General features: G+C 46.8%; 4 protein-coding genes across 4 annotated transcripts; 1 reads left to right on the forward strand and 3 right to left on the reverse strand.

Annotated features, from left to right (window-relative positions):
• Positions 1–1656: 1656 nt before the first annotated feature.
• Positions 1657–8274, forward strand: LOC136533026 (MADS-box transcription factor 6-like). The gene is made up of 8 exons (XM_066525598.1): positions 1657–2074; positions 4661–4739; positions 5685–5746; positions 5926–6025; positions 7065–7106; positions 7389–7430; positions 7577–7731; positions 7855–8274. Exons 1-8 carry the CDS (start codon positions 1893–1895, stop codon positions 7955–7957), a joined length of 765 nt encoding a protein of 254 aa, XP_066381695.1. The 5' UTR covers positions 1657–1892; the 3' UTR covers positions 7958–8274.
• Positions 8275–9405: 1131 nt separating this feature from the next.
• On the reverse strand, positions 9406–10544 carry LOC136533028 (brassinosteroid-responsive RING protein 1-like). The gene has a single exon (XM_066525600.1). The coding sequence runs from the start codon at positions 10332–10334 to the stop codon at positions 9801–9803; it is 534 nt and encodes a 177-aa protein (XP_066381697.1). The 5' UTR covers positions 10335–10544; the 3' UTR covers positions 9406–9800.
• A 4871-nt stretch (positions 10545–15415) lies between these two features.
• Positions 15416–20821, reverse strand: LOC136533029 (protein TRANSPARENT TESTA GLABRA 1-like). Its single transcript, XM_066525601.1, has 2 exons — positions 19540–20821; positions 15416–16179 (listed from the first exon to the last, which is right to left on the reverse strand). Exon 1 carries the CDS (start codon positions 20720–20722, stop codon positions 19544–19546), a length of 1179 nt encoding a protein of 392 aa, XP_066381698.1. The 5' UTR covers positions 20723–20821; the 3' UTR covers positions 15416–16179; positions 19540–19543.
• Positions 16191–19531, reverse strand: LOC136533030 (RING-H2 finger protein ATL3-like). Its single transcript, XM_066525602.1, has one exon. The coding sequence runs from the start codon at positions 17587–17589 to the stop codon at positions 17104–17106; it is 486 nt and encodes a 161-aa protein (XP_066381699.1). The 5' UTR covers positions 17590–19531; the 3' UTR covers positions 16191–17103.
• Positions 20822–23636: the final 2815 nt, after the last annotated feature.

The raw sequence follows: 23636 nt of genomic DNA on the forward strand, positions 1-23636 counted from the left end.
GGTGATAGGACTTGTGATATACTTGTGATGCACTTGTGGACTTTGATGGACTTGTGGATTTATTTGGATGGACTTGAGCACTTATTATTATATATGTGATATATATTGTGATGGATGTGATATGTATGGATGGATGTGTGGATGGATATATGGATGATATATGTGATGAATGAGATATATATGTGATATATGCTTGTATGAATTTATTTATCATGATGGAATGTAAATAAAAAATAAAAAAAAATACCGTTTTGAGTCATTTTGTCGAGTGTTGCACTCGACAAAGGACCCCGTTGCCGAGTGCCATGGTCACATCACTCGGCAAAGCGGAAAATGGGCGCTCGGAAAACCGTTTTTCCTAGCTTTGCCGAAGTGCCAAGACCATGGCACTCGGCAAAGATTTTTTTTTAAAAAAAATTCAAACTTTGCCGAGTGCCAGACAGAGGGCACTCGGCAAAGAATTTTTTTTAAAAAAAATTCAAACTTTGCCGAGTGCCAGCCAGGGGCACTCGGCAAAGAATTTTTTTTAAAAAAAAAAATTCAAACTTTGCCGAGTGTCAGCCAGAGGGCACTCGGCATAGAATTTTTTTTTAAAAAAAAAACTTTGCCGAGCGCCGGCCAGAGGAACTCGGCAAAGATTTTTTTTTAAAAAAAATAAAAAATCTTTGCCGAGTGTCTGCATGGTTGGCACTCGTCAAAGAGACCATCAACGGAGCTAGCGCCGTGACGGTCGCTTTTCTTTGCCGAGTGCCCGATAAAAGACACTCGGCAAAGAGAGCTTTGCCGATCAATTTTTTTACCGTGTGTTCTTTGCCGAGTGCCGCACTCGACAAAGGCTTTGCCGAGTGTAATTTGGTGTTTGCTAAGTGCCTTACGCACTCGACAAAGAACCTGAATCCAGTAGTGAAAGGCGGACGGCTCACAGCATATATACATATATATATATATATACATATATATATACATATATATACATACATATATATATACATATATATACATACATACATATATACATACATACATACATACATATATATAGACACACACACACGCTACTGCAGGCAGCACACAAGTCGATCGTAATAGCAGCACCCAAGGGAAAATTGGCAATTGGGGTTATGGAATCAAACAGGGATCTATATTTTTGGGCAGCCTGCCTCCGATCCACCGGTCGGATCGGAGAACGGTTGCATCATATCGGAGGCGCGGCGTGGTCCAAAGCGAAAGCAACGGCGCAGGGCTGGGAGGAGCCTGCTGGGACCCAGGTGAGGTGCATGGCGACCTGCATGGTTTGGGTTAGGCCTAGGAGGTTCTCTCTCCATGGGTAGCTCGCCGCTTTGGCCGCCATTCTCGTGTATGCCTGCCCAGCCCATGCATCATGCATCGCGCCGTGTATATTTGTGGCGTGGGGGCCGCCGCATTGGAGCGCCCCCGTTTCGGCACGGGCCTCCCAGTTAGGGTAAACCCGGGCAGTGGGTAACTTGGCCAGCGCCACTCCAAATTTACCCTCCTCTCCTTTAATTTAAAGCTAGCTGAGAGATGATAGAGTGCAGAGGGAGATAGATGGATGGATGGAGACGCGTGAAAAAGATGCGATGCGAGAGAAGAGACCGGCAGCGTGCTGCAGGGCAGCCACACACAGTGACCCTGCCCTTTTTCCCGGTTCTCTCCACTGATATTCCGCTCTTTTCCTGTCCTGCCCCGGCCGAGCCGGCTCATTATATCGTCGCGCACAATGCAAAGCTTAGCACTTGTGGCCGGCCTTGTTTTGTTGGGTGTCGTCGCCTAGCTAGCGGATAAGCAGGCAGCAGAAGAGCAAGCAAGCACAGCGGCTGAGTGAGAGAGAGCAAGCAAGCTCGGAGGGGAGGACGGAGGAGAAGGAGATCGTCATGGGGAGGGGACGAGTTGAGCTGAAGCGGATCGAGAACAAGATCAACCGCCAGGTCACCTTCTCCAAGCGCCGCAACGGCCTGCTCAAGAAGGCCTACGAGCTCTCCGTGCTCTGCGACGCCGAGGTCGCGCTCATCATCTTCTCCAGCCGCGGCAAGCTCTACGAGTTCGGCAGCGCCGGGTAGGCGATCCGATGCATCAACACATGCACAGCCCGCAGCCACTAATTCATCTTAGTTCTCAGCTCCTGCAAGCAGATCTGCTAGCAGCTGCCTTTTCCTTGACAAAGAGATCCGCTGATGATGCTTTATTTGCTCAATTGCTGCCTTTATTTTCTTTTTTTTTTATTATTATCTCCTGCTGTTGGCTTTGTGCCCTTTTTTTTCCTTCTCTGTGAATTCATGTTTTTTTAGCAGCAAGGAAGGAAAGCCAGTAGCCAAGCTACTAAAAAACTGTAGTTCCTGGCCTGGGCGTGAGGACGGCATGTTATTTTATTCCTGCTATCCGCGTGTGTATCCGTGCGTGTAGGGGCATGGCGGTGTTCATATAAACCGGGTGGGTGGATCCCTAACTAGCCCTACGCTTTGCCTCTTTCTTCCAGCTTCTCCGGGCACTTGAAGTAGTCGCCCACCTCTTTCCTCTCCATCTTCTCCGGGTATCTGGAGTGGCCATCTTTCGTGTGTTGGGGCGTGCGCGTGTCAGAGCTGAGACACGCCCGGTTGTTCGATTGCTGAGCTAATAGGGGATCGTCGTCGTTGGGAGTTAACACCGATGTGGTCTGAGAGGGGAAAGGGTGGTATGTTCTTTCCGTTTTCATCCAGCTCCTGCTTATATGAAAATCCTGCTGCCCACAGACATGTCTTGGCACTTTGTGCTCTGGCTCTACCTCCATCTTATTTCCTGATCTCTATCATCTCTTGCTCGATTATTGCTCCTTATTGCTTCTTCTTTTCTCTTTTACGATTTCTTGTCGCTTTGCTCGGCAATACAAATTTAGTTTTTTTATTACGTTTGCTCCATACAAGATTTAGATCTGCTTGAGATTTCAGGAGGCCTCAACATATTAAGTTGAAAACTCGAAGCATGATGAAAATCTTTATGTTCCCCCCTTGTCTTTTCATCTTCCTCCCTTGTTTCTCATTGTTTTTGTGTCCCTTTCATTTCCTCCCTTGTCTAGAGAGATATTATTCTTTGTTTGTTCTTAAGGTATACGGAAGAGGGTTTCTTTTTTGCTCTTTTTCTTTGTTCTCATTTTATGCGCATGCATCAGTACTACTCAGCCATGAACGGTCACTCTTCTGCCTTTATTGATAGTGTATGTTGCTTGCGCGCACTTCGTTCATGTATTTTTCGCACTTCTTGCTTGGTCCTCCGCTGCTGCTTAAAGACCTTTTTGCCCTACCTATTTCTTCATGTGACGGATCTAGACTAATCAAACGAAGTTATTTCTTTCTTATGTTTGTACTTCCAAAAACAAATTGACACGGAATGCAACTACGCATGATCATTTGTTTTTTGGTTTTTTGAAGTGTTAGTCTGTTCAATTCATTTGTAACTACTTGAATTAAGAAATTGTTTCCTTTTGTTGAGAATAATAATATATATGGTCCAAACTTACAATTTGCTCTGGGGTTGGATACGTTGTTCAGACTTGGAACCTCTCCACTGAACATTGCATCTTACCAATTTGCTATGATATATATGGGGGAGATATCTTATATTATGTGTCTTTAATTTGTGTGATGTATGGATCTATTTTATGATTGAAGTATATGAGCATTGTTTTGTAGTAGGAAAGTGATCGGATTGCCTCGAGTTTAATTTCTTGAAAAAATGTTTTAGTTTAATGAAGAAAGTGCTAAAATGGTTCACCACCAATTTACTAGGGTTCTATTGCATCATAGAACTAGTCTTCTTTCATCAAGGTAATTACCATGATTTTGCAGAATCGTTTGTGCATGGTGGTGCTCTCCTAACTCCCACACTATAAATTGCCAATGAAGAGGTTAATGTTCGCTTAAAAAAAGATGTTAATGTTCAAACAATAAATTTAAGTCCAACGGGATCTAGTAAAGTTTCATCTTGTACCACTACATATTATAATATGCATGCATGCTTTATAAATTTTGTTCTTTTTATATATTAGTTTCATAACAAAAACATGGATTTAGTAATTAGATGGCATCTGTGGGGCAACACAAGTCATTTGCTTTACATATATTTAGAATTGGTTTTAGTGTTGCAAATAAATTTTCATGCAGTATAAGCACAAGACTCAAAAATAAATAGCTATATCTACGTCAAAGGAGCTAAAGAGCCATAGCTATGTCACAAAGTATTCATGTAGTTCTTGTAATTCTTATAGGGCGTATATGTAGCATAAGTGCATAACTATATGATACTCATGAATTTTCACAAAGTATTTTCAACTTAGTTGTTCTATAGATGGAAGCTCCCAAATAATGTTCTACAAACTACAAAGAGTTCATTCCCATCTATCATGTCACGAGAGCACACCCTCCTATGCTAATGTGGTTCACTAATAAGCCAAATCCACATGAAATCAGACTTCTTTTATATAAGAGGGAAGAAGGAATATAATACTGTTAGTAAATAGCTCTATATGTATGTATAAACAGGGCAACCCTTGCATAAACCAATACATTCCTCAGCAACATCTTTGCCATTTTAGATTCTATAGAAGACATTTTCAGCATATTTTGTAGTTTCTTCAAACAAGTCCTTTTACATATAACTTTCTGTGCAGCATAACTAAAACATTAGAAAGGTATCAACATTGCTGCTACAATGCTCAAGATTCCAATGGTGCACTCTCTGAAACTCAGGTATGGCATCAATTGTAGCTTATGATAACCTCTTCATTAAAATTATTTCTCCTAAAAAAATTAAATATGTTCCCTCTTTATATATTTGGGTGAGTATTTATATTTAGTCTGCTACCATATACAACCATAAACAAGAGCGAGAAGAGTGTATACCAATTATCGATCTTATTATGATGGTGAACTAGATTGGAGCATAAAAGTTTTTGTTGTGTTCACAGTGCTTAGCTATCATTCAACTTTTCACATATTTATAATTTACTGACAAGGGAACCATTTCAAATGAAAATAATTTTTAATGCTTTCTTGGTACAACCATAGACAAGCAAAGAGAGAATTTATTAGTGCTGTGAAACTAAATTCATTTTCAGAACCGAAGTTATTGGTGTTTTTTTTTCTTTGTTCCAATTGATCCAACAATATATGTTTCATTCATTGATCTAGCTAGCTTAGATTAAAAAAAATTGTATCTGCTAAGTGCTATACATATACAATTCCAGAAAGAGCTAGCGTGTGTTCTATATTTTTCGTCTGTTGACATGACATACAAGTCGGTAGGTATTAGTAGTAAAGAAGCTCCTACTACACTGTGATCTTAGGCACTATTTCTAGAATTTAGTGAAATTTCTACAGCACAGACCGACCCCCCCCCCCCCCCCCCCCCCCCCCCCTCTATGTTGACATTGCAAGCGGCTATTCTTGCTGTTTTTCAATGGTAGCTGGGTACTGTGTGTAATAAGGTCTGTCCCAATGTAGGCCAAGGATAAGTAACTATAGAATGCCGCAGTGAATTTTCGGCAACCTAAAAAGGCTTGTTTTTTGTGTGTACTAGACATTTTTAAAAGGTCATCCCTCATTGTGTTCTCGAATGCATTTAAACCTGCTAATAAGAGCTCACCGTTACCATGCAATTGAACTAATGAGGTTGTATATAATTATTCTGTTTAGAGCTGGTACCAGGAAATGTCAAAACTAAGGGCAAAATTTGAGGCCTTGCAGCGCACTCAGAGGTTTGTTTGTCATACTTTCACATGTGATAATATAGTATAATATCTCTACAATGATATTAATTTATTCTAAAGTATCTAATGCAAATACAGATTTTCTACAAATATATTTGAATACTGTACATGTTAAGTGACCACAAAATTGACTTAATACTTTTATGCTATATAACTTGGAAAAGCAGGCACTTGCTTGGGGAGGACCTTGGCCCACTGAGTGTGAAGGAATTGCAGCAGCTAGAGAAACAACTAGAATGTGCTTTGTCACAGGCAAGACAGAGAAAGGTTCATATCCCAGTCTTCCCTTATGTTATGAAAAGAACCCTTCTGTTTCAGAGCTAACAATACATAGGATTCGTGCAATCATAGAACTCATATACAAGCTAAAGGAACATGATGTCTGGTACTGCAATGGAATGCGCTTGTAGTATATATGCCCACCTGGCCACATACTAGTGGTAGAAATTAATGACTTACATTAACTTTGTGTAAGATAGCAATAATCAATGTATTTCGTTTTTTTATGGTGATGGATAATTCATTAAATAGCAATGCTTCTTCCAAGTATTTGAAAGAAACTGCAGGCAAGGAGATTAAACACTTTAATTAGGTTATAATATGGGTCAACAACAAATGGGTCATTAAAACTGATCTTATTTTATTAGCTTTAAAATGTCAGGACATGTATGAAGTCGTACAATATCTTTTGTAATTACCAATGTTAGCTTTCGTACGAAAGGTACAATAGGGTAACCTATATAATATAAGCATGCTAGCCACAATAAAGCAAGCGCATCCCAGCATTTTTGTTGCCATGCCTGTGAAAATTTTACCTTAAAATATACTCCCACATTTATTTATTCTGCTATATCTTTATTTCCTGTGAAAGTGAGTAAAAAATGAAAATAACACCATTAATATCTAATGAATAGAAAGAGATCGAAGTACTATATACTAGGAGCTCATATATATACTAGATGAAATTATTAGCAGAACTCGGTAGTCCCAATGACGATTTAACATGTGTCAAAACTTCAATTGACATATATAGATTTGATCTGATACCTTTCGAATGGTAGAGCAAACAATAGTCTGTATCCTCTCCTATTCCAATACAAACGCATAGGCTAATCGCCAACCATATATAGCCCGTACAATATGAGCCAAAAGAGCATACCACCAGAAGAAACCTTACAGGAAAAAAAAATAGCTTCACAATATGAAAATCGGCTTTGTTGATTTAATCAGTTTGCTTATAAATAAAAAAAGGTAAATATACATACTTCTCTATTTATTTTTACGACTAATTATTCCTCGATGGCAGACACAACTTATGATGGAGCAAGTGGAAGAGCTTCGCAGAAAGGTACGTATTTTATACTAGACTTTGTTTACAATAGTACTGTAATACTCTACAGCATAGTAGGTTGATACACTGTTGCCAGCTCGGGCATATATATACTCTATCTTAAGCACAGTAGGGATGATCCTATGCATGTTCTTTAGCTGAAAAATTATATGTGTGTGTAGAACTGTGTAGATAGGTATACATAGGTGTCTTCTTGTTCTCTTTTGTACACGAGATTCAGCCGTTCATCCTAATGTCTAAAATATTCGCCATATTCTGATGGACTTCATGCATGCGCAGGAGCGTCACCTGGGAGAAATGAACAGGCAACTCAAACACAAGGTCCTTATCTGTTTCCTATAGTGGAATGACAGCTATATATAAATTAGAGCTGTATAAACTCTTATAATATTCGTTTGATCTTTTTTTGTTTTTAACATGGACAGTGTTTCTTTGTTTACTATGTTATATGCTGTCCAATTCTACAGCTTGAAGCTGAAGGTTCTAGCAACTACAGAACCTTGCAGCATGCCGCCTGGCCGGCTCCCGGCGGCACCATCGTAGAGCATGACGGCGCCACCTATCATGTGCATCCACCTGCTCACTCAGTTGCTATAGACTGTGAACCCACTCTGCAAATCGGGTATAATACCTGGTCAATCGATCGTAATTCAAGAAACACAAATGCAGCTGCTGGTGCTCACTGATCACTAATAAAACTGATCATTGCAGTGTACTAACAGAACAAAACTGATTCTGTTTTCAGGTACCCTCATCACCAGTTTCTGCCTTCTGAGGCAGCCAATAATATTCCAAGGAGCGCCCCTGGAGGCGAGAATAACAACTTCATGCTGGGATGGGTTCTTTGAGTTCTTCTGTAGCTCAATCCATCCATCAGATGGTGGGATGTTGAAACAAATAAAAAGGCATTCAGTGCTGTATATGCATGCATATCCATGCTCAAGTGTTTGATTTGCCACGACGTGGGATATCTTTTAAATTATATCGTTCGTGTGTAATGACTAAATTAAGAACGGCACCTTTATTCTATGTGGTTGTGGTGTGGCACTTCTATGTTTTTCATTTGGACCATGAATCTTGTAATTTGTAAAAATACATCTATGCTGCCGATGCATAGAATCCAAAATTATCTGTACTGGTACTTATTATGCTGATGTAAGATTCAGTACCATTATTATGGATCATTTTTCTGCTTTATTATCTATGAAAGATTCAGTACCATTATTATGCAAGATTCAGTACCATTATTATGGATCATTTTTGTTGTAATTTGAGTATACCTATGGTTTTTAATTTCTATGACATATCTTCAACTTTTTTTTTTTTGCGAAGACACATCTTCAACTTTCTTTGTCATGTAACAGAAAATTTAAAGTGCAATGCTATCATCGCCAGAAGCTCAGAACCTCGTTTCAAGTATAGACAGTCAAGTTGTCCAATGATGACAATGACATGTCACTATGTCAGAGGCTGAGCAGCTGGTTTCTTTCACGAATATGGGCCGGGTGCGAATAATTAATTGTGCTGTTTTTCGTGATGGAATCTAATCTTGCCAGAATCGGTTGTCAGTTGGAATGTCGTTTGCACTCATTAATTGGTTTACAGGATTTCTGTAGATTGCAAGAGTTGCGTGGTTGCATTATCTTCAGCTTGTGCAGTTGTGTGGTTGCATTATCTTCAGCTTGTGCAGGAGTTTAGTGGCTGAACAGGGCCATGCATGTGCTTGTCCATCAGGCCATATCGCTAAGATTCATTATTGGTGGTTCATATGTGCCGAAGCACTTTGCTTTTGCATCACACTACTACATGATGAGAATGGTACAAAGAGTTGCTTACCAGTCAATTATTCTGTCGCAGGATTGTATTTCTGCAATGCAATGGCTATTTTTTGGACGTCTACTATGCTTCCCTTTTTTTGCAGGTATAAGCTATAATGGTTAGTATTTGACATGCTTGATTACTGATTTGGTGTGCTAATGGGGCCAATAATGTTTTCCTTGACGTAAAAAAGAATTTTTTTGGATATTATTGCGGTAAAAAATGCCTTTGAATTTTCTAGTAAGCGCCATTCAATTTAGTGTGGAATATGACAACTAGCTAGCTTCAGAACCTTCGCCGTTGCAATTTGACGAAGAACGACAAAAAGGTCTGATCAGATTATTGAGTAGTACTTTACACCAACTCATGTTATTAGCAAGTGGTTCCCAACACGAGACGATCATCAGCATTCAAGTTGGTTGGTAAATTATTCAATACCAGTTCCGCCAACTCGTTGCTTACCGTGTTGCACAAAAAGTTGATGAACTAATTTAATTTTTTATGATCGAAAAGAGAGAGAACTTCGTGTACAATGAATATGGCTAGCTGTTAGAAGCACTATCAAACATTTAGCTGCCGTATACTCAATCCTTTAACAACAGTGTTAGCTAGTATTATTTTTACAAATATCAACTGTCAGGCGCTGGATGGAGCCAATCAGCTGCCAATTAAGCTGCCATTGATTAGCGGTTGGCTGATGGCAGAGCAGCTGTTATACCACCCGGCTACCCGGTCGCCGTCGCTAACCTGTCCGCGCCATTCCGGCGGCACCACCACCGGCCCACCGCGATGGGCCGCGACTGCGACCGCGACCGCGGCCGCGGCCTGGCCATCAAAAAGACAAAACTGCCCTCCACCAAGACGGTCCTGTCCTTACCAAACGCGCGTGAGACGGGTGGAGAGGCGGCCCAGCCCGAGCAGCCCGGCCCGGCCCCGCGGGCGCGGCAGGAGGTCGGACCGGCACAGCGGGCACGTCGCCCGGCCTAGGTCGATCCAGCGGTCGATGCAGGCCCGGTGGAAGGCGTGCGCGCAGTTGCCCAGCCGCCGCACCTCGTCCGTCGCCTCCAGCGTCTCCAGGCACACGATGCAAGCCGGCGCGTCCTCGCCGCCGCCTTCGTTGTCGCCGCACTGGCACGCCGCGTGGGTGCCGGTCGGGGACGACGACGACGGCTGCTGCTCGGCCAGGAGCTGGGCGTACTCCACGGCGGGGAGCCGGCTCTTCACCTCCTCGGGCTGGTGGTGGGCGTCCGCCGCCGAGCCGCGCGCGGCGGCGTCGTGCGGGAAGCGGCACAGCCCCACGACGGCGAGCATCAGCAGGACGGCGTCCCTGATGGCGCTGAGCAGCTTGCAGAAGACGATGACCGGCTTGGGGATGGGGAGGCAGTAGCACACCAGCGGGAACCCCATGATCGATCGAGTTGGACCGACCGGCCGAATGAATGAAGCAGAGAGCTCGCTCTTCTCCGGCCGAGACCAAAGGCAGAGAGAGTTGTTGTCTGGCACGAAAGCAGGGTGGTGGTCTCTTCTTTGTGGATAGACAGGCTCGCGGGACGCGGGACGAACCAACGAGCGCCAAGGGCGGAGCGGAGAGGATATGGTGGACAAGTCACAGCGAGCTCTGAAGCGGCCCGCTGGTTATATAGAGGGAGGGAGGCGGAGAGAGCAGCCGGTCCGGGCAGGCGAACTGCGAAACGCTGGTTGTTTTCACGTGGCGTAGCGTAGTTGGTGGCAGTGGGCAATTCGGCCGGTGAGGAAGGTGCGTGCACCTGCCGTCCCACTGCCTGTGCCTGTACGGGGGTTGAACGGGCCGGCGCGGGCGGCCTGTGGGTTGTGGTGTGGAACGTGACGACCGGGCTCACGCTGTCAACGAGGCTGGTACCACCCGCCAGGGGAACTAGCGTGCCGATCGAGGTAAAGTACGTGCAAGTCCATGGGCGGCGCGTGGTGGAACATGCGAGGGATCGGACGGGGAACCAGATCAACCCCGCGTTGGGGATGTTCGCCTTGGACTGGACAAGTGAGCACCGTCTGCGTCGGTCCGGCGCTTTCGTCGGCCGGACGCGCAGGTAGAATATTCGATCGTTAGAGGTGTCGCTTGCATTGTTTACCACGCAGCTCAGTTCCGCACATTTTCAGCGTGATAAACGTGTGACGAAAGTAAGGCGCGCTACTTCCTCAAAAAAAGAAAAGAAAGTAACGCGCGCTGAGAACGACGTTGCGCGTGTTTTACCTCGGCGACATTGAAGTAGGAATCTGTAGTACTCCAGGGCTTTTAATTAATTTGTGTGATCGTGTCACACGTACTCATGCACGTGGCAACGTTTGCCCAGTGTTAAGAGAAAGTTTTATGGGTCTGTTTGTTTCCCGAGGGGCTGTTCAGCTGGTATTAAAACTGACTGAAGCTGTTTTGTTGTGAGAGAAAAATACGACGGCTGATAAGTTCAAGCAAACAGGCCCATGTGGTCAAGTAGAGAGCTAGAGTCTAGAGACAGGCTTAGCGATGGTGTAACTGCACATGTTTGGTTTTCCATGGCAGAAGCAATTCAGTTTATGGGAAGCCCCACTCACACCACGAACGGAAACAGAAAAACAGCTACAGTCAACAGGAGCAGTATACATTATCAGTGCCCGTATGTACCACTCCTCTCGTTTGTGCCCCGGCCGTAGTGCTACTGTGCTATATGTTGCGTTCCGAGTTTCCGACTGACGAACTAATCCGCAAAGCCCTTTGTTTGTGATGAGACACTCCAACGAGTGGTCGGTGCACCGTCGGCACGCCAGATGCACGTGCGTAGCCACTAATCGCTTGGCGCGTACCCTGGCAAAGCCAAACTATCCGGTAAGCCATCGGGCGTCACGATGGGGCGCACGTCGTTTCCAGTGGCGCGCGCGGGCACATGGATTCGGTTAGCTGAGCGGCCCCTTTCGCGGCGTCTCGCGAGAAGGCTGCGCACCGGCCGGCGGCGTCAGCCATGTTAACCCGTGTCGTCATTAAGTTCCGGCCCGTCGAACGCGTAGCCTCTGTGCAAGTGCGTGCACGTTTGGAGTCGGCTGCTGCCGGCAGTTGGTGTCGGAAACCAAAGGCAAATTGGGTGTTCCGAGTCTCGAATATCTCCGGGCTGGAAGAGTTTGGCAGCGGCGCCGCGCCGCGCCCTTGGATCCAGGCTCCAAACCGGTAAGAGTAGCAATCTGCAATCAATCAATGAGCCAAGATACGGTCTTGGCGCCGAATGTCTAGCAGGAGTACGAAGTAATTGGATCGGGTCATGCTTATCCATTGGATCGTGTGGGAATGAGACCGAGTATGAGCGCAATTGGATCGTGTGGGAATGAGACCGAGTATGAGCGCAATTGGATCGGGTCATGCTTATCCATGAGCGAATCAGACCGTAGAAGCAAGACGGGCATCACGACACGGAAGAAGGTTCGACGTGAACCCGTGTCCTGTGAGGGGGGTTGTTCATTTTTTTTTTTGATGCGAGAAAACTCGGAATGGATAAACGGACGCGGTCAGGCCCACGGTGCTCAGATGGCAATGCTTCGAGGGTGTTTGGCATTAATTTAGAGTATTAAATATAGACTAATTATGAAACTAAATATACAGACCGAGACTAATTTACGAGACGAATCTATTAAACCTAATTAGTCTATGATTTGACAACGTGTTGCTACAGTAATATATGTACTAATGACGAATTAATTAGGTTTAGTAAATTCATCTCGTGGATTACTGACGACTTCTCTAATTTGTTTTATTATTACTATCTGAATACTCGACGTGACACTCTAGGTAATACCCAATGTAACACCTATTAAACTTTAGTCCCTACATCCGAACACCCCCGAAGAGATGCTCCGTAATAGGCCTGTGGTTATTCTGAACTCAAGGACAAGATATAACAATATACAACCTGTTCATTTGGCTGTGGCTTGTCGTAAACGATCATACATTTCCAGTCGGAACAGTATTTTTCTCTCACACAAACTAGCCAACAGTACTTCTTCACGAACCAGCAACGATACGAACCAGCCAACCAAACAGGCTGATAATTCTAGCTTTATATTGCTCAAATCATGTTAAGTCTTACAATAATGATACGTCACGGGCATCCGTTCCGTGGCTTTCATTCGGACACGGGTCCCAGACCTGCGCAGGATCGCCCCCATCTCTCTCAAAAACAAAAAATCCCTACTATGCTCATCTGTCCGCCGCAGCGTGGCCGCTCATCTGCGGCACCCTTCCCCTACCGCACACCCGTCTCCTGCCGCATCGTACCCTTCCCACCACCGCATCGCACCCCATCACCGGCCACGCCGTGCCCAATCCCCCACGAGCGGACGGTGCTGGACGACTACGACCGAGCAAGCAGCAGCGCTAGAGTAGCAGCAGCAGGGCCATGCCGACGGACGCAAGACTGGGCCGCGAGCAAGCGCGGGAGAATCGTCGGACGAGCAACGAGTGACGCCGACGGGCGCGAGCGCGTGGAGCAACGTCCCCTTGATCCGAGCTAGATGACTACCGCAGTCCACCAATTAGGTCGTGGCTGTCGACGATGCTGTGTGTCAAATGTTTCAGGCGCTTCAGACTTTATGTTTCAAGTGTTTTATCTGGATGTTGCAAAAGTATATCTGAGATGTTGCATATGTTGCAATGACAATAAATGTAGGATGCAAGCCTGTGTTTCAAGTGTTTCAACTAGGTGTTGCATATGTTGCTATGGCTATACACGCATGTTTTTTAAGTGTTTCAGATATTTCAGACTTATGTTGTAATTGTTTCATATGGATGTTGCAAAAGTGGATCTGGATGTTGCGTATTTTGCTATGGTTATACACGCATGTTTCAAGTGTTTCATCTGTTTCACGCTTATGTTGCAAATGTCTTATTTGTATATTTCAAAAGTAGATTGGGTGTTGCACATATTGGGCGCTGGTGGCTAACGGACAGTGTTTCAAGGTGTTGCATATGTTGCTGCTGGGGCGCAACCATGAACCTCCACGTGCGGATGCATGAGGTCGACAGACACCTCCACGGCGCGCATCCACAGGCGGGGGCAGCTGATTTAGGACCCACGTGGTTTTCCCCATGTGGACACGGGATGGTCGCAGGGGCGCGGTTCTAGACGCTGGCGCCCGATGCAGGTGACCGCGGGGCGGGATGGGCGTCACGTGGGAGCTGCGTCGAGACACGTCGTGCGTCCGGGCGATAGCCTCCCTCCTGTGGTTATTCTGAACTCAAGGACAAGATAACAATATTATTCTAGCTTTATATTGCTCAAATCATCTTAAGTTTTATCATTTTTTAGAAAAAATATCAACACAAAACACATATATGCTATAAATACTCATTTTTAATATTATAAATATTAGTATTTTTATATAAAAATAAACTTAGTCTAATTTTAATATGTATTGACTTAGGAGAAACTAGAATTGGATTCTTTCTCCATGGGAAATATATTTTTTTTCTAAAAGGAAACTCCATAAAGGCCCACAATTTTTTGTCCTTTTATAGGGCTATAGGTAGACTGCAACATCAGTTTTCGTATAATGATGATACAAGGTGTTGGTTAGACAATGCGTGGAGGGGTGTTTGGATTTAGGGACTAAAATTTGTTATGTCACATTCAATGTTTAGATATCAATTAGGAGGACTAAACATGAGGCAATTATAAAACTAGCTGCAAAAGCTGTGAGCCCGTGACTAATCCGCGAGACGAATTTATTAAGCCTAATTAATCTATGATTAGCATATGTTTACTCTTGCATCATATTCGCTAATCATGGACTAATTAAACTTAAGACCAGTCTCAGTGGGGAGTTTCATAGCGTCGTTTCCAAAAATGCCACATCATATAAAATGCAATGAAACTTGAATTAAACAATCACTCTCAATGCATGGTTTCTTTCTGTAGTTTTATAAACATTTAATTCCATGACTCATCGTGAGTTGGTAACTGTGAGAGGAGAGTTTTATCCCTATGAAACTAATTTCATCTCTCTCTTCTTAAATATGGTGCCACATCATAAAAAATGCCTACGTGGTAGCTTATTAAATGCGGATGAAACTCCCACTGATATTGGTCTAATAGATTCATCTTGCAAATTAGTCACGGTTTATACAATTAGTTTTATAATTAGTCTATATTTAATACTCCTAATTACATCCGATGTGACAGGCCTGTATCCAAACACTCCTAAAATCCAACCTGTTATCTGAAAGTTCGGCGGCCCACCTAAGCAAGCCACGTTTAGTGCAGATTTTCTCTTTGAATACAAGAATTCCAGTATTACACTGTGGCCTCAGAAAATCCTGTAAAGTTCCACAACATTTTTTCTACATTCTTAGTAGAAACTTCCGCCTTTGGATGGGAATCAATTAAGAACGTCAGATTTCACCCCATGAGGCCATGATCCGATTACAGTACTACGCTTTAAGAACGTCAGATTTCACCCCATGAGGCCATGATCCGATTAGTGGGTTTCAGTTTTTCAACAGCAACATCAAATTTCAGCTACTCTCTTTCAAATACTAGCTTCATAACCGCTTGTAGCCATTTACATGATCCGATTACAGTACTTAGCTTTAAATCGTCTCAAGATCAAACCTATGGTACATGACAGTTCGTTTCGAAGGGATCGTCTATTAAATCAAGATTACATGGCATTACATGAGAACGCTATGATACAAGACCAGTATACTTGCCCTAAAACTTGGAATTTCATTCATGGCTATAAACTGAGAAAGTAACGGAGCAAGCTGGACTACTGGACAACAGAAGGCCAAATGATGTTCTACGCCCTGTTCGTTTGGGCTTGTTTAGCTGATAAGCCATGATTAAAAGTACTGTTGTCTGATTTGGTGTGAGAGAAAAATATTGTTTATTGGCTGAAAAAGTACGGCTTATAAGCCAAACAAACCCAAGCGAACAGAGCGCTAACCCATTTTGGACCAGTGCGGCAGTGAGTCAAAGCTAGTGCCTCTATTTATTTCTACATTCCCTGGAAGTTCAGAGAAATCTGCTAGCACATGTAGACTTTGCTGAGATTTAAGACGATTTCATTCGCTAGCCAAGAGGTAGTACCCTAGAACAGATATGGTTCCTTGCTTGCCGGAGCTCAGCAGAATGGCTGCTTCTGGGGTTTATGGTGTAGCAATTATGTCAAGAGGTTTGTCAACACAAGATGAATACAAGCAGATAGTTTCCAAAGGCCCAGGCCTCCACATAATCGAGCTTTCTTCAGAAAATTTCTGCATCACAAGAAGGAGCTTTTTCATGTGAAATATATGGGGGTATCAATCAGCAACACCATTTCTTTAGGAGCACAAAGGCAAAGGATAACTCAATGTAAGTTCTTAAGAAGAACTATTTAAAATTTCTGGCGGCTGAAAGAACAGTGTTCAATCTTGTGAAAGTTTGTCATATTATAAATGCCGTCATTAGTGGTTGCTGTTTTCAGCGAAACAAATTCAAATACCAATGGAAACACCTGGTAATACGAAAGATTGGCAACAGTACACAGTACAGCAACCGTAACTAAGAGGTAAAGAACATGCAAATGCAATATCATATAACAATAATGTGCCATAGAGAAGAACAAACTAACCTAGAAATTAATAGTAAAAATCTTATCTTAAGAGCAAAGGGCCAAATGATTGAATTCCATAAGACAACAGAGGATTAGGCTCAGGATTTTGTAATTATAATCTTCTGTAAGAGAAGGAAAATTATAGCCTCAAATGGGACAGTCCTAACGTAAAACATTTTGAGTTAAATGCATGAGAGACCCTTGAACTTATAACGGGGTGTCACTTAGATCCATGAACTTGAAAAATGCATTTCTGGATATCTAAACTTGCTAGATGATACACCGCAAGTCCATACTTGCCACGCGGGCATTTTATCTGACGTGGCATTGCCATGTGGCGGGAAAATATGCAGTGAACCCCCCGAAATCTAAATGGAATATCCAAAGAGGGCATCTGGGTTCTTCCCTCGCCAGGTCACGCACGCCACCGTTCGGCGCAATGGCGCAGAGCGCGTCACGCGCTGCCCACCTCACCTCTGCTGCGCCTTGCCAAGGCTGTACATGCCGCACTCGCCCCTGCCCACGTCGCCACTTGCCCGTGACCTCGCCTTCACCTCCAAAGCCGAGCCATGTTTGGGGATCTGGATCAGTTCGCCGACGGAGGCATCTTCGGCGTCTTGGGCGGGCGGGAGGACTCGGCTCCGGCGAGCCCCTGCTCGATGTCACCGGCGTCGCGCGGGCTGTAGGAGGTGCCGACCACGGCCTGCTTGACTCTGCTCAGCAGCCGGCGTAGCGACCGTAGCCTGGCTGAGACCGGGGACCACATCCCGTCGATGGCCTCGGGCATCCGGCTCGCCGGCAGTGGGGAGTTCATGGGCGGCGTGCTCAGGGCCACGGGCCGCATCGAGATGTCGATGACCAGATTCTCCTTCCTGCGCCCAGAGGCCGAGGAGCTCGCGGCAGCGGCGCTGGTGCTGGCGACGGGCGGCGAGGGTGTGGCCAGGTCGGCGTTGGTGACCTCGTCGTGGGTGCCCCAGAAGAGGACGTTGGTGGGGAACACGGGGAACTCCAGCGACGCGCCGGAGGGCTCCTCCCGCGGCAGGGCGTCGAGGTCACATGAGGGGGATCTCATCGCTGGGTTGGAGACGACTAACCACAAGACGGCAAGGAGACTGGCCAAACTGTGCAAAGTTCATGTAGGGGATGCTAAAACACGTCTTGGATAGAACAGAGAGGAAAAGAATTGGCGCCACAGCAGAGCTTCAGCTCTGGCGGCCATGGCGGCCGATTCCACGAGATTCCAAAATTCGTCACTTATTGAAGATGGTTTGCAATGAGGTCTCGTCCAGGGGCTAGCTAACAACCGAGCGCACTCATGGCTGCGAGGGATTGGAATGGGAGGCACCGGTGTGGACGAATTTTGAAAGGGCGCAAAGGTGGTCGCGGCGCGTGCGTGCTCTGCTTAAATAGCCGGCCATGGCAAGCTCGACTGAGGCACAGATGGGACTCGGGCTGGCTCTAGGGCACGGCGAGGGCGCCCACTTGCGCGGGGTGATGACAGCGCACGGTCTTGGGACGAGACGAGGAAGGGCGGGCAGCAGCTCGTGCGTGTGGCCATGGCCAAGGCGGGATGAAGCGCTGCTTGCTTCCCCTGCTTCCTCGCCGCCCTGCTTCGTCCAACACATGCATACACGTCCAGCTCCTTAGATTTTAGGGTGTTCATTGCATATTTTCGGCCACGTGGCGTTGCCATGTCAGATAAAATATCCGTGTGGCAAGTATGGACCTGCGGGGTATCATTTAGCAAGTTTAGATATCCAGAAATGCATTTTCCAAGTTCATGGACCTAAGTGACACCCCGTTACAAGTTCAACGGTCTCTCATGCATTTAACTCAACATTTTCATTGCTGGGAAAGTGGGAATTAGAAATGAAGATGAGAAGGCCTAAGGGAAATGGTTGTTTTTGAGAATTTCCTTTACAATTTCCATAAGTCCCAGAGCTGTAATTGTATTTTTAGAATATGTTTCAATGCCGTTTATCTAATCTGATCATGAACGGATGCTGGAATTTCAAGTTAACACTAAAAAAGTTTTCACATTATCCTATCCATTGTTAAGAGAGATGGAGAATAAGGGGCAGAGGATAGTGGCACAGCAGCAGCTACAGTATGCAATGTGCAAAGGCAGGTGTCTGTTGAAGCGCTTTCATGCCAAAGGGCGCCTAGCTCAAACGGTTAGGTGACTCAGCGGCACTCCTCAGGTCCTGGGTTCGACTTCCCGTGGGAGCGGATTTCAGGCTGAGGTTAAAAAAATCCCCTCGCCCGTCCCCATGTGCCAAAGCGCAGTGGAAGGCCCCGACCCGGTTCTCACAGGGTGACAGCACCTCCTGTGTCAGGATGGGGGCGGGGATTCGGGGGTTTTCTCGATCTGTGTGAGAAGATCCTTCTTCTTAACGGAAAACCCGGGGGCCGTCATAACCCCTCGCAGGTTGAGTTGAAGCGCTTTCATGCTAATTGACATTATGGTTCACCTATTGATGGAACCATTTACCTTAGCACAAAACTAGCCTGGACTTCCTTGGTGAAAACTGAACCTTTTTCTTAAGTTCACAAAAAGAGGGTTCAATTCAGGACTGCGTGTTTGTATTGGAAAGTGACAACATAGATCACAAATTATCTACTATCGATTTGGCTTAAGTTCTAGGTAATTTTCAAATAAAGATGAACTTATTCTGAATTCCTCATACATGCATTTACCAAATATACTGTATTTAGCACTTATAATCAGCACATAGAGAAAAAGGAAGCAGCTTGTGGCCTTGTGGGTAGTTCATAATAAATTGCAAGGATGAAAAAAAAAAAATTAGCAACTTCCAGGCTTCATAGGACTCAAAAAATTAGGCTACTTTTAAATATCATATATGGCAATACTGACCGAGTTAGCTCTGTATGATTCTTTAGTTAAGTTGTACAATTACACTACCTCATACCAATGTGCACGATCGTCTTTAGTTAAGTTCCAAATGTATTGACATATATATAGAAATAAAAACGTCAAACCAAAGATCACCATGGTACCAACCTTGTCAGACCCTAAGAAGCTGGACCTTGTTCTCAAAGGCGATGGCCATCCAGTCCGGGTGGGCGGCCGCCCACTGAAGTTGGTTTATTTCGGCGCCTGCATCGTACACTAACACAGGATCAATCCCCTCGGCGGGTACAGCCGCCGCCGTCTCGGGCAGTTCCCAGATCAGTGCCTGCCCGTCGTCCCCAGCCGAGCAGAGGTGCCTCGTGGCCTGCGGTGCCCACGCGACTGCGTTGGCGCACGCCCGGTGTCCGTGCAGCTCGGCCACCGGCACCCCGGGCGCACGTATGTCGAGCACGACGACGGCGCTGCTGTCCATGAGCAGCGCGGCCATATAGCGGAGGTCAGAGCGGTTCCACGCCAGCCTGAGCAGCGGCGTGTCGGGGCGGGGGCTCTCGTAGACGATGGTGGAGTGCTCCTTGTCCCGGAGGTCGAAGACGCGGACGGAGCCGTCGGCCGAGACGGAGGCGAAGACCCCGGCCTCCCCCCAGGCGATGTCGTGCACGGCCTTGTCGTGCGCGATGAGCTGCGTCTCCACGACGCCGCGATCGATGTCCCAGACGGTGCAGGTGGTGTCGATGGAGGCCGTCCCGATACGGCGGGGCTCGACCTCGTTCCAGTCGAAGGAGGTGAGGGGCGCGCAGAACTCGGAGGCGGCCTTGCGGTTGTCGAGAACGGAGCGGAGCTCGGGCGCGGAGGCGGTGGCGGAGAGGTCGTCGAGCGGGGCGTGCCAGATGCGGAGCGTGTCGGCGGAGGAGGCGAGGAGGGACGGCGCGGCGGCGCGGGGGTTGAACTGGAGCTTGGTGGGTGGGTAGGGGTGGTCGAAGGAGAGCGCCGGGAGGGCGCGGAAGGAGGCGGCGGAGGGGCGGACGGGGTCGAAGGAGAGGAGGGAGACGCGGTTGTGGAGGTCCTCGAGGAAGCTGCCGGAGGCGAGGACGGGTGCGGCGGGGGAGAAGGCGAGCGCGTAGATCGAGTGCGGGAGCTCGCAGGTGAAGGTGTGCGGGTTCGGCGTCTCCGCCCCCGACGACGAGGCGGCCGTCGACGGCGGCTTGGGTAGGTCCATGGAGTGGAGAAATCGGGTGGATAGATTTGGGGGCGGAGCTGCGCTGGGGCCGATCCTGCTGGGACCTGAGACTTGAGAGAGGTGATAAGAGGGAGAGGGACGCGCGTGAGCGAGCATCAGGTAAACGACGCCCGGGCACGGGGGTTGAACGATGCGGGCGGCGCCTCGGCGGGCTGAGGTTGGTAGAAGTGGAACGGTGGCGGTGGGAATGGGGTGGGGACTGTGGGGAGCCAAGGCCCGGCGACGGGTCAGCCGTCGTCTAGTCAAAGTTTGTTGCTGTGTGTACTTGCGCCAGCGGTTCCGTGGCACCGGATCTCTGATCAAGTCAATTTCGTGGACGCGAATCTTTGGTCCCTGACGAGTGGTGCCGATCACCGGAAGCGGAGAGCCTGCGATGATCGTCCGCTCCATGGATGCGTTTGGGAGGGCGTCACATTCTCTCTTGTAGAAACGTCGTGGACACAGGGTGCGTTTGATTTTCTCTCCGACTTTAGGGAGCGTTTGGATGGTTACCGCTGCATGCCACGCCGCGGTTGTGGCTGCGCCAAAGTTGTGGCGAGCAAATCGTCCGCCACTGTTGTGGTAGCTTTTGGCATGAAAAATGAACTAGGCCGTTATGGTAAGGCTGCGGCGTGCCGCAAGTTCGACAACGAACCAAACACGCGTTCAACTTTGGCAAGAAAGCTGTGGCACGGTACGGCAAGTTCTGGACTCCATCCAAACGCTCAGTCTGGACAGCTTTAGTCTGCTCTCACCAAGTTAGTCCTTAGTTATTTAGTTATCTGCGGTATCCAAGCCTACCTAGCAAAGGATGTGTTTGGTTGCATGTTTGATTTCCTGTCAAACTTCAGCCTAGACAGCTTTAGCCTGCTCCCACAAAATCAATCACCGGTTATTTAGTTATTTGTGTTATCGAAGCCTGACTGACGAAGGATGTATTTTGTTGCCTGTTTTGTTTTGTTTTGCGAAGTCACTGCTTCTTGAGAGGGGTAAGTGAGATTTTGTCAAATAGCTGGTGTGCAATGTTTCGTAGAGGAGCTGAGCAAACGCGACCAGAATGAGAACTGCGTCGCACCAAATTTATTTTAGCTAGAAAAAAGAATGCTCAAATTCGGCTTGCTAATCGAAACAACCAGGGCAAAACATCCGAATTGTGCAAGATCCAGGGAAGGAAAGGAAACACCAGAGCCAAGAAATCCACACTGAAACAAGCATCTGGGAACTCATCCTCTGGTCGTCCTGCCGGCCGCTCGGCGCCGCTGCCGGCCAGCCCGATCGGCTGGGGCTGGCTGGCTGGGCTGGCCAGCCCTCTCACATAAATATTATTCACGTAAATCAATCAGCAATATTTTTCTCTCACATAAATGATTCAGCAACTATACGACCAGCCAATCGAACACGGTCTCCCCCATCAACGCCCTCATCCGCTGGAAGTTCTGCACCAGGCTGCCCAGGGTGATGCCGATGATGGGCAGCGCGAAGATGATTTCGGGGCACCTCCGGCGACTGACTCCGAAGGATCGTTGCCGTGGGCCTCCACGGACTTCTCCTCCATGTAGGGGAGGCGCTCAAGGTCCGGGCGTCCGGCTCCGTCATAGGCACGCCAGCACCCTGCACTGCGGCGCTGCGGTGCGGAACAGGGCACGGGAGCTAGGGCCGTAACTCATCGGGCCGCACCCACCTCTTGGGATCGTTGGCGAGGAACCAGGTATTCAGCCGGTTCGGTTGGCTGGTTCGTATCGTTGCTGGTTCGTTTACGTGAGAGAGAAGTACTGCTGGCTGATTCGCGTAAATAGTAGCCATCTGAAGGGTCTGGCCAGCCAGCCCAGCCAGCCCTAGCCCAGCGATCAGGCTGACGAGGATCTTGGACTCAGTGGGGATGTCATAGCCGGCGAGCTTGCCGTCGTTGAGGTTCATGTGGGGAGGACTCGGTCGTGTCGGTGTCAGGGACCACCACCACGTCGCCGTCCGCCGCGGACGAGGCCGCGTCCGCGTACGCCGGGTGCTGCGGCCTCACCGAGGAGGACGAGGACATGGCGGTCTGCCTCATGAGCGGAACAGCAGAGGAGCGGAGGAGGTGCGAGCGAAGGAGATCACCGGCGCGCGATCGGTGATCCGAACTCAGACGGAGGCTGGCTAGCCAGGCCCACTTAGAGCTAACCAAACAGACTCATAGATTCACACCGCAATATTTCTGGTGACGAATCGGATTCACTTTATAAAAACCGGTGATGAACCGGAGCCACTTTGTAAAATTGTTTGCCTGGTAGCCTATTGACTTTATGAAACCATTTGTCCTGTAGCCTATTCACTCTATGAAACCATTTGTCCGGTAGAAAAATCGTTTGGCTTGTAGACTAGATTCCAATTCATAAGAGAAGGGAGGCCTAAATCCCAATTTATACGAGAAGGGAGGCCACGAAACGAAACTTTAATCTCCTACAGGAAAACGTTTCCTGCTTTCATTGTTTCGGCTTTCCAAACACACACCATCCATCCCTAGGGTCAAACAAATCAGCAGCTAGTGCACATCTGATCCTGCAAGGATGCGCTTGCACAGACAACTTGAGGAAGAGCATGTAAGGACAGCTCCAACGGCAACTTATGAGCTAGCTCATAGTATATTGTCTCATATTTTAATAAAGAATAGAGAAACTAGCTTTGATTAATTAGAAACTAACTCATGCGCACCATTTCGATATTGTATGAGAATGTCACGTGAGGCTACTCATGTTATCCTAAAAGTTAGTATCATTGGAGATGTTTGTCTTAGAGCTAGTATCATTACAACGACAAATAAGAACAACGTCCCTCAGGACATTGGCGAAGGCTTGGGAACAAACATGCATAAGAAGCATGCGACGTCAAGGGAAACAAATCGCCACCGTTCGGTTAGAGGAATTCTGGAGGAATCTAGAAGAATCTGGAGGAATTTGTGAGAGAAAAACACTGTTCCGGATAAAAAAAGAAGCGGATCAAGCCAGGTTTAAGGGTACGCGAACGGGGCCAAACCACACATGATGAGCATAAC

This window comes from Miscanthus floridulus, unplaced genomic scaffold (assembly GCF_019320115.1).
Source record: "Miscanthus floridulus cultivar M001 unplaced genomic scaffold, ASM1932011v1 fs_774_1_2, whole genome shotgun sequence".
NCBI lineage: Eukaryota > Viridiplantae > Streptophyta > Magnoliopsida > Poales > Poaceae > Miscanthus > Miscanthus floridulus.

What these genes read in the sequence shown, in the direction of transcription:
- LOC136533026 (XM_066525598.1), top strand. Translation starts at nt 1,893, where the DNA reads ATGGGGAGGGGACGAGTTGAGCTGAAGCGGATCGAGAACAAGATCAAC. An exon ending in GCCTTGCAGCGCACTCAGAG is followed by an intron (nt 5,747 to 5,925) that starts GTTTGTTTGTCA and finishes TTGGAAAAGCAG; the next exon opens with GCACTTGCTTGGGGAGGACC. An exon ending in TGGAAGAGCTTCGCAGAAAG is followed by an intron (nt 7,107 to 7,388) that starts GTACGTATTTTA and finishes ATGCATGCGCAG; the next exon opens with GAGCGTCACCTGGGAGAAAT.
- LOC136533028 (XM_066525600.1), bottom strand. Translation starts at nt 10,334, where the DNA reads ATGGGGTTCCCGCTGGTGTGCTACTGCCTCCCCATCCCCAAGCCGGTC.
- LOC136533030 (XM_066525602.1), bottom strand. Translation starts at nt 17,589, where the DNA reads ATGAGATCCCCCTCATGTGACCTCGACGCCCTGCCGCGGGAGGAGCCC.
- LOC136533029 (XM_066525601.1), bottom strand. Translation starts at nt 20,722, where the DNA reads ATGCTCGCTCACGCGCGTCCCTCTCCCTCTTATCACCTCTCTCAAGTC.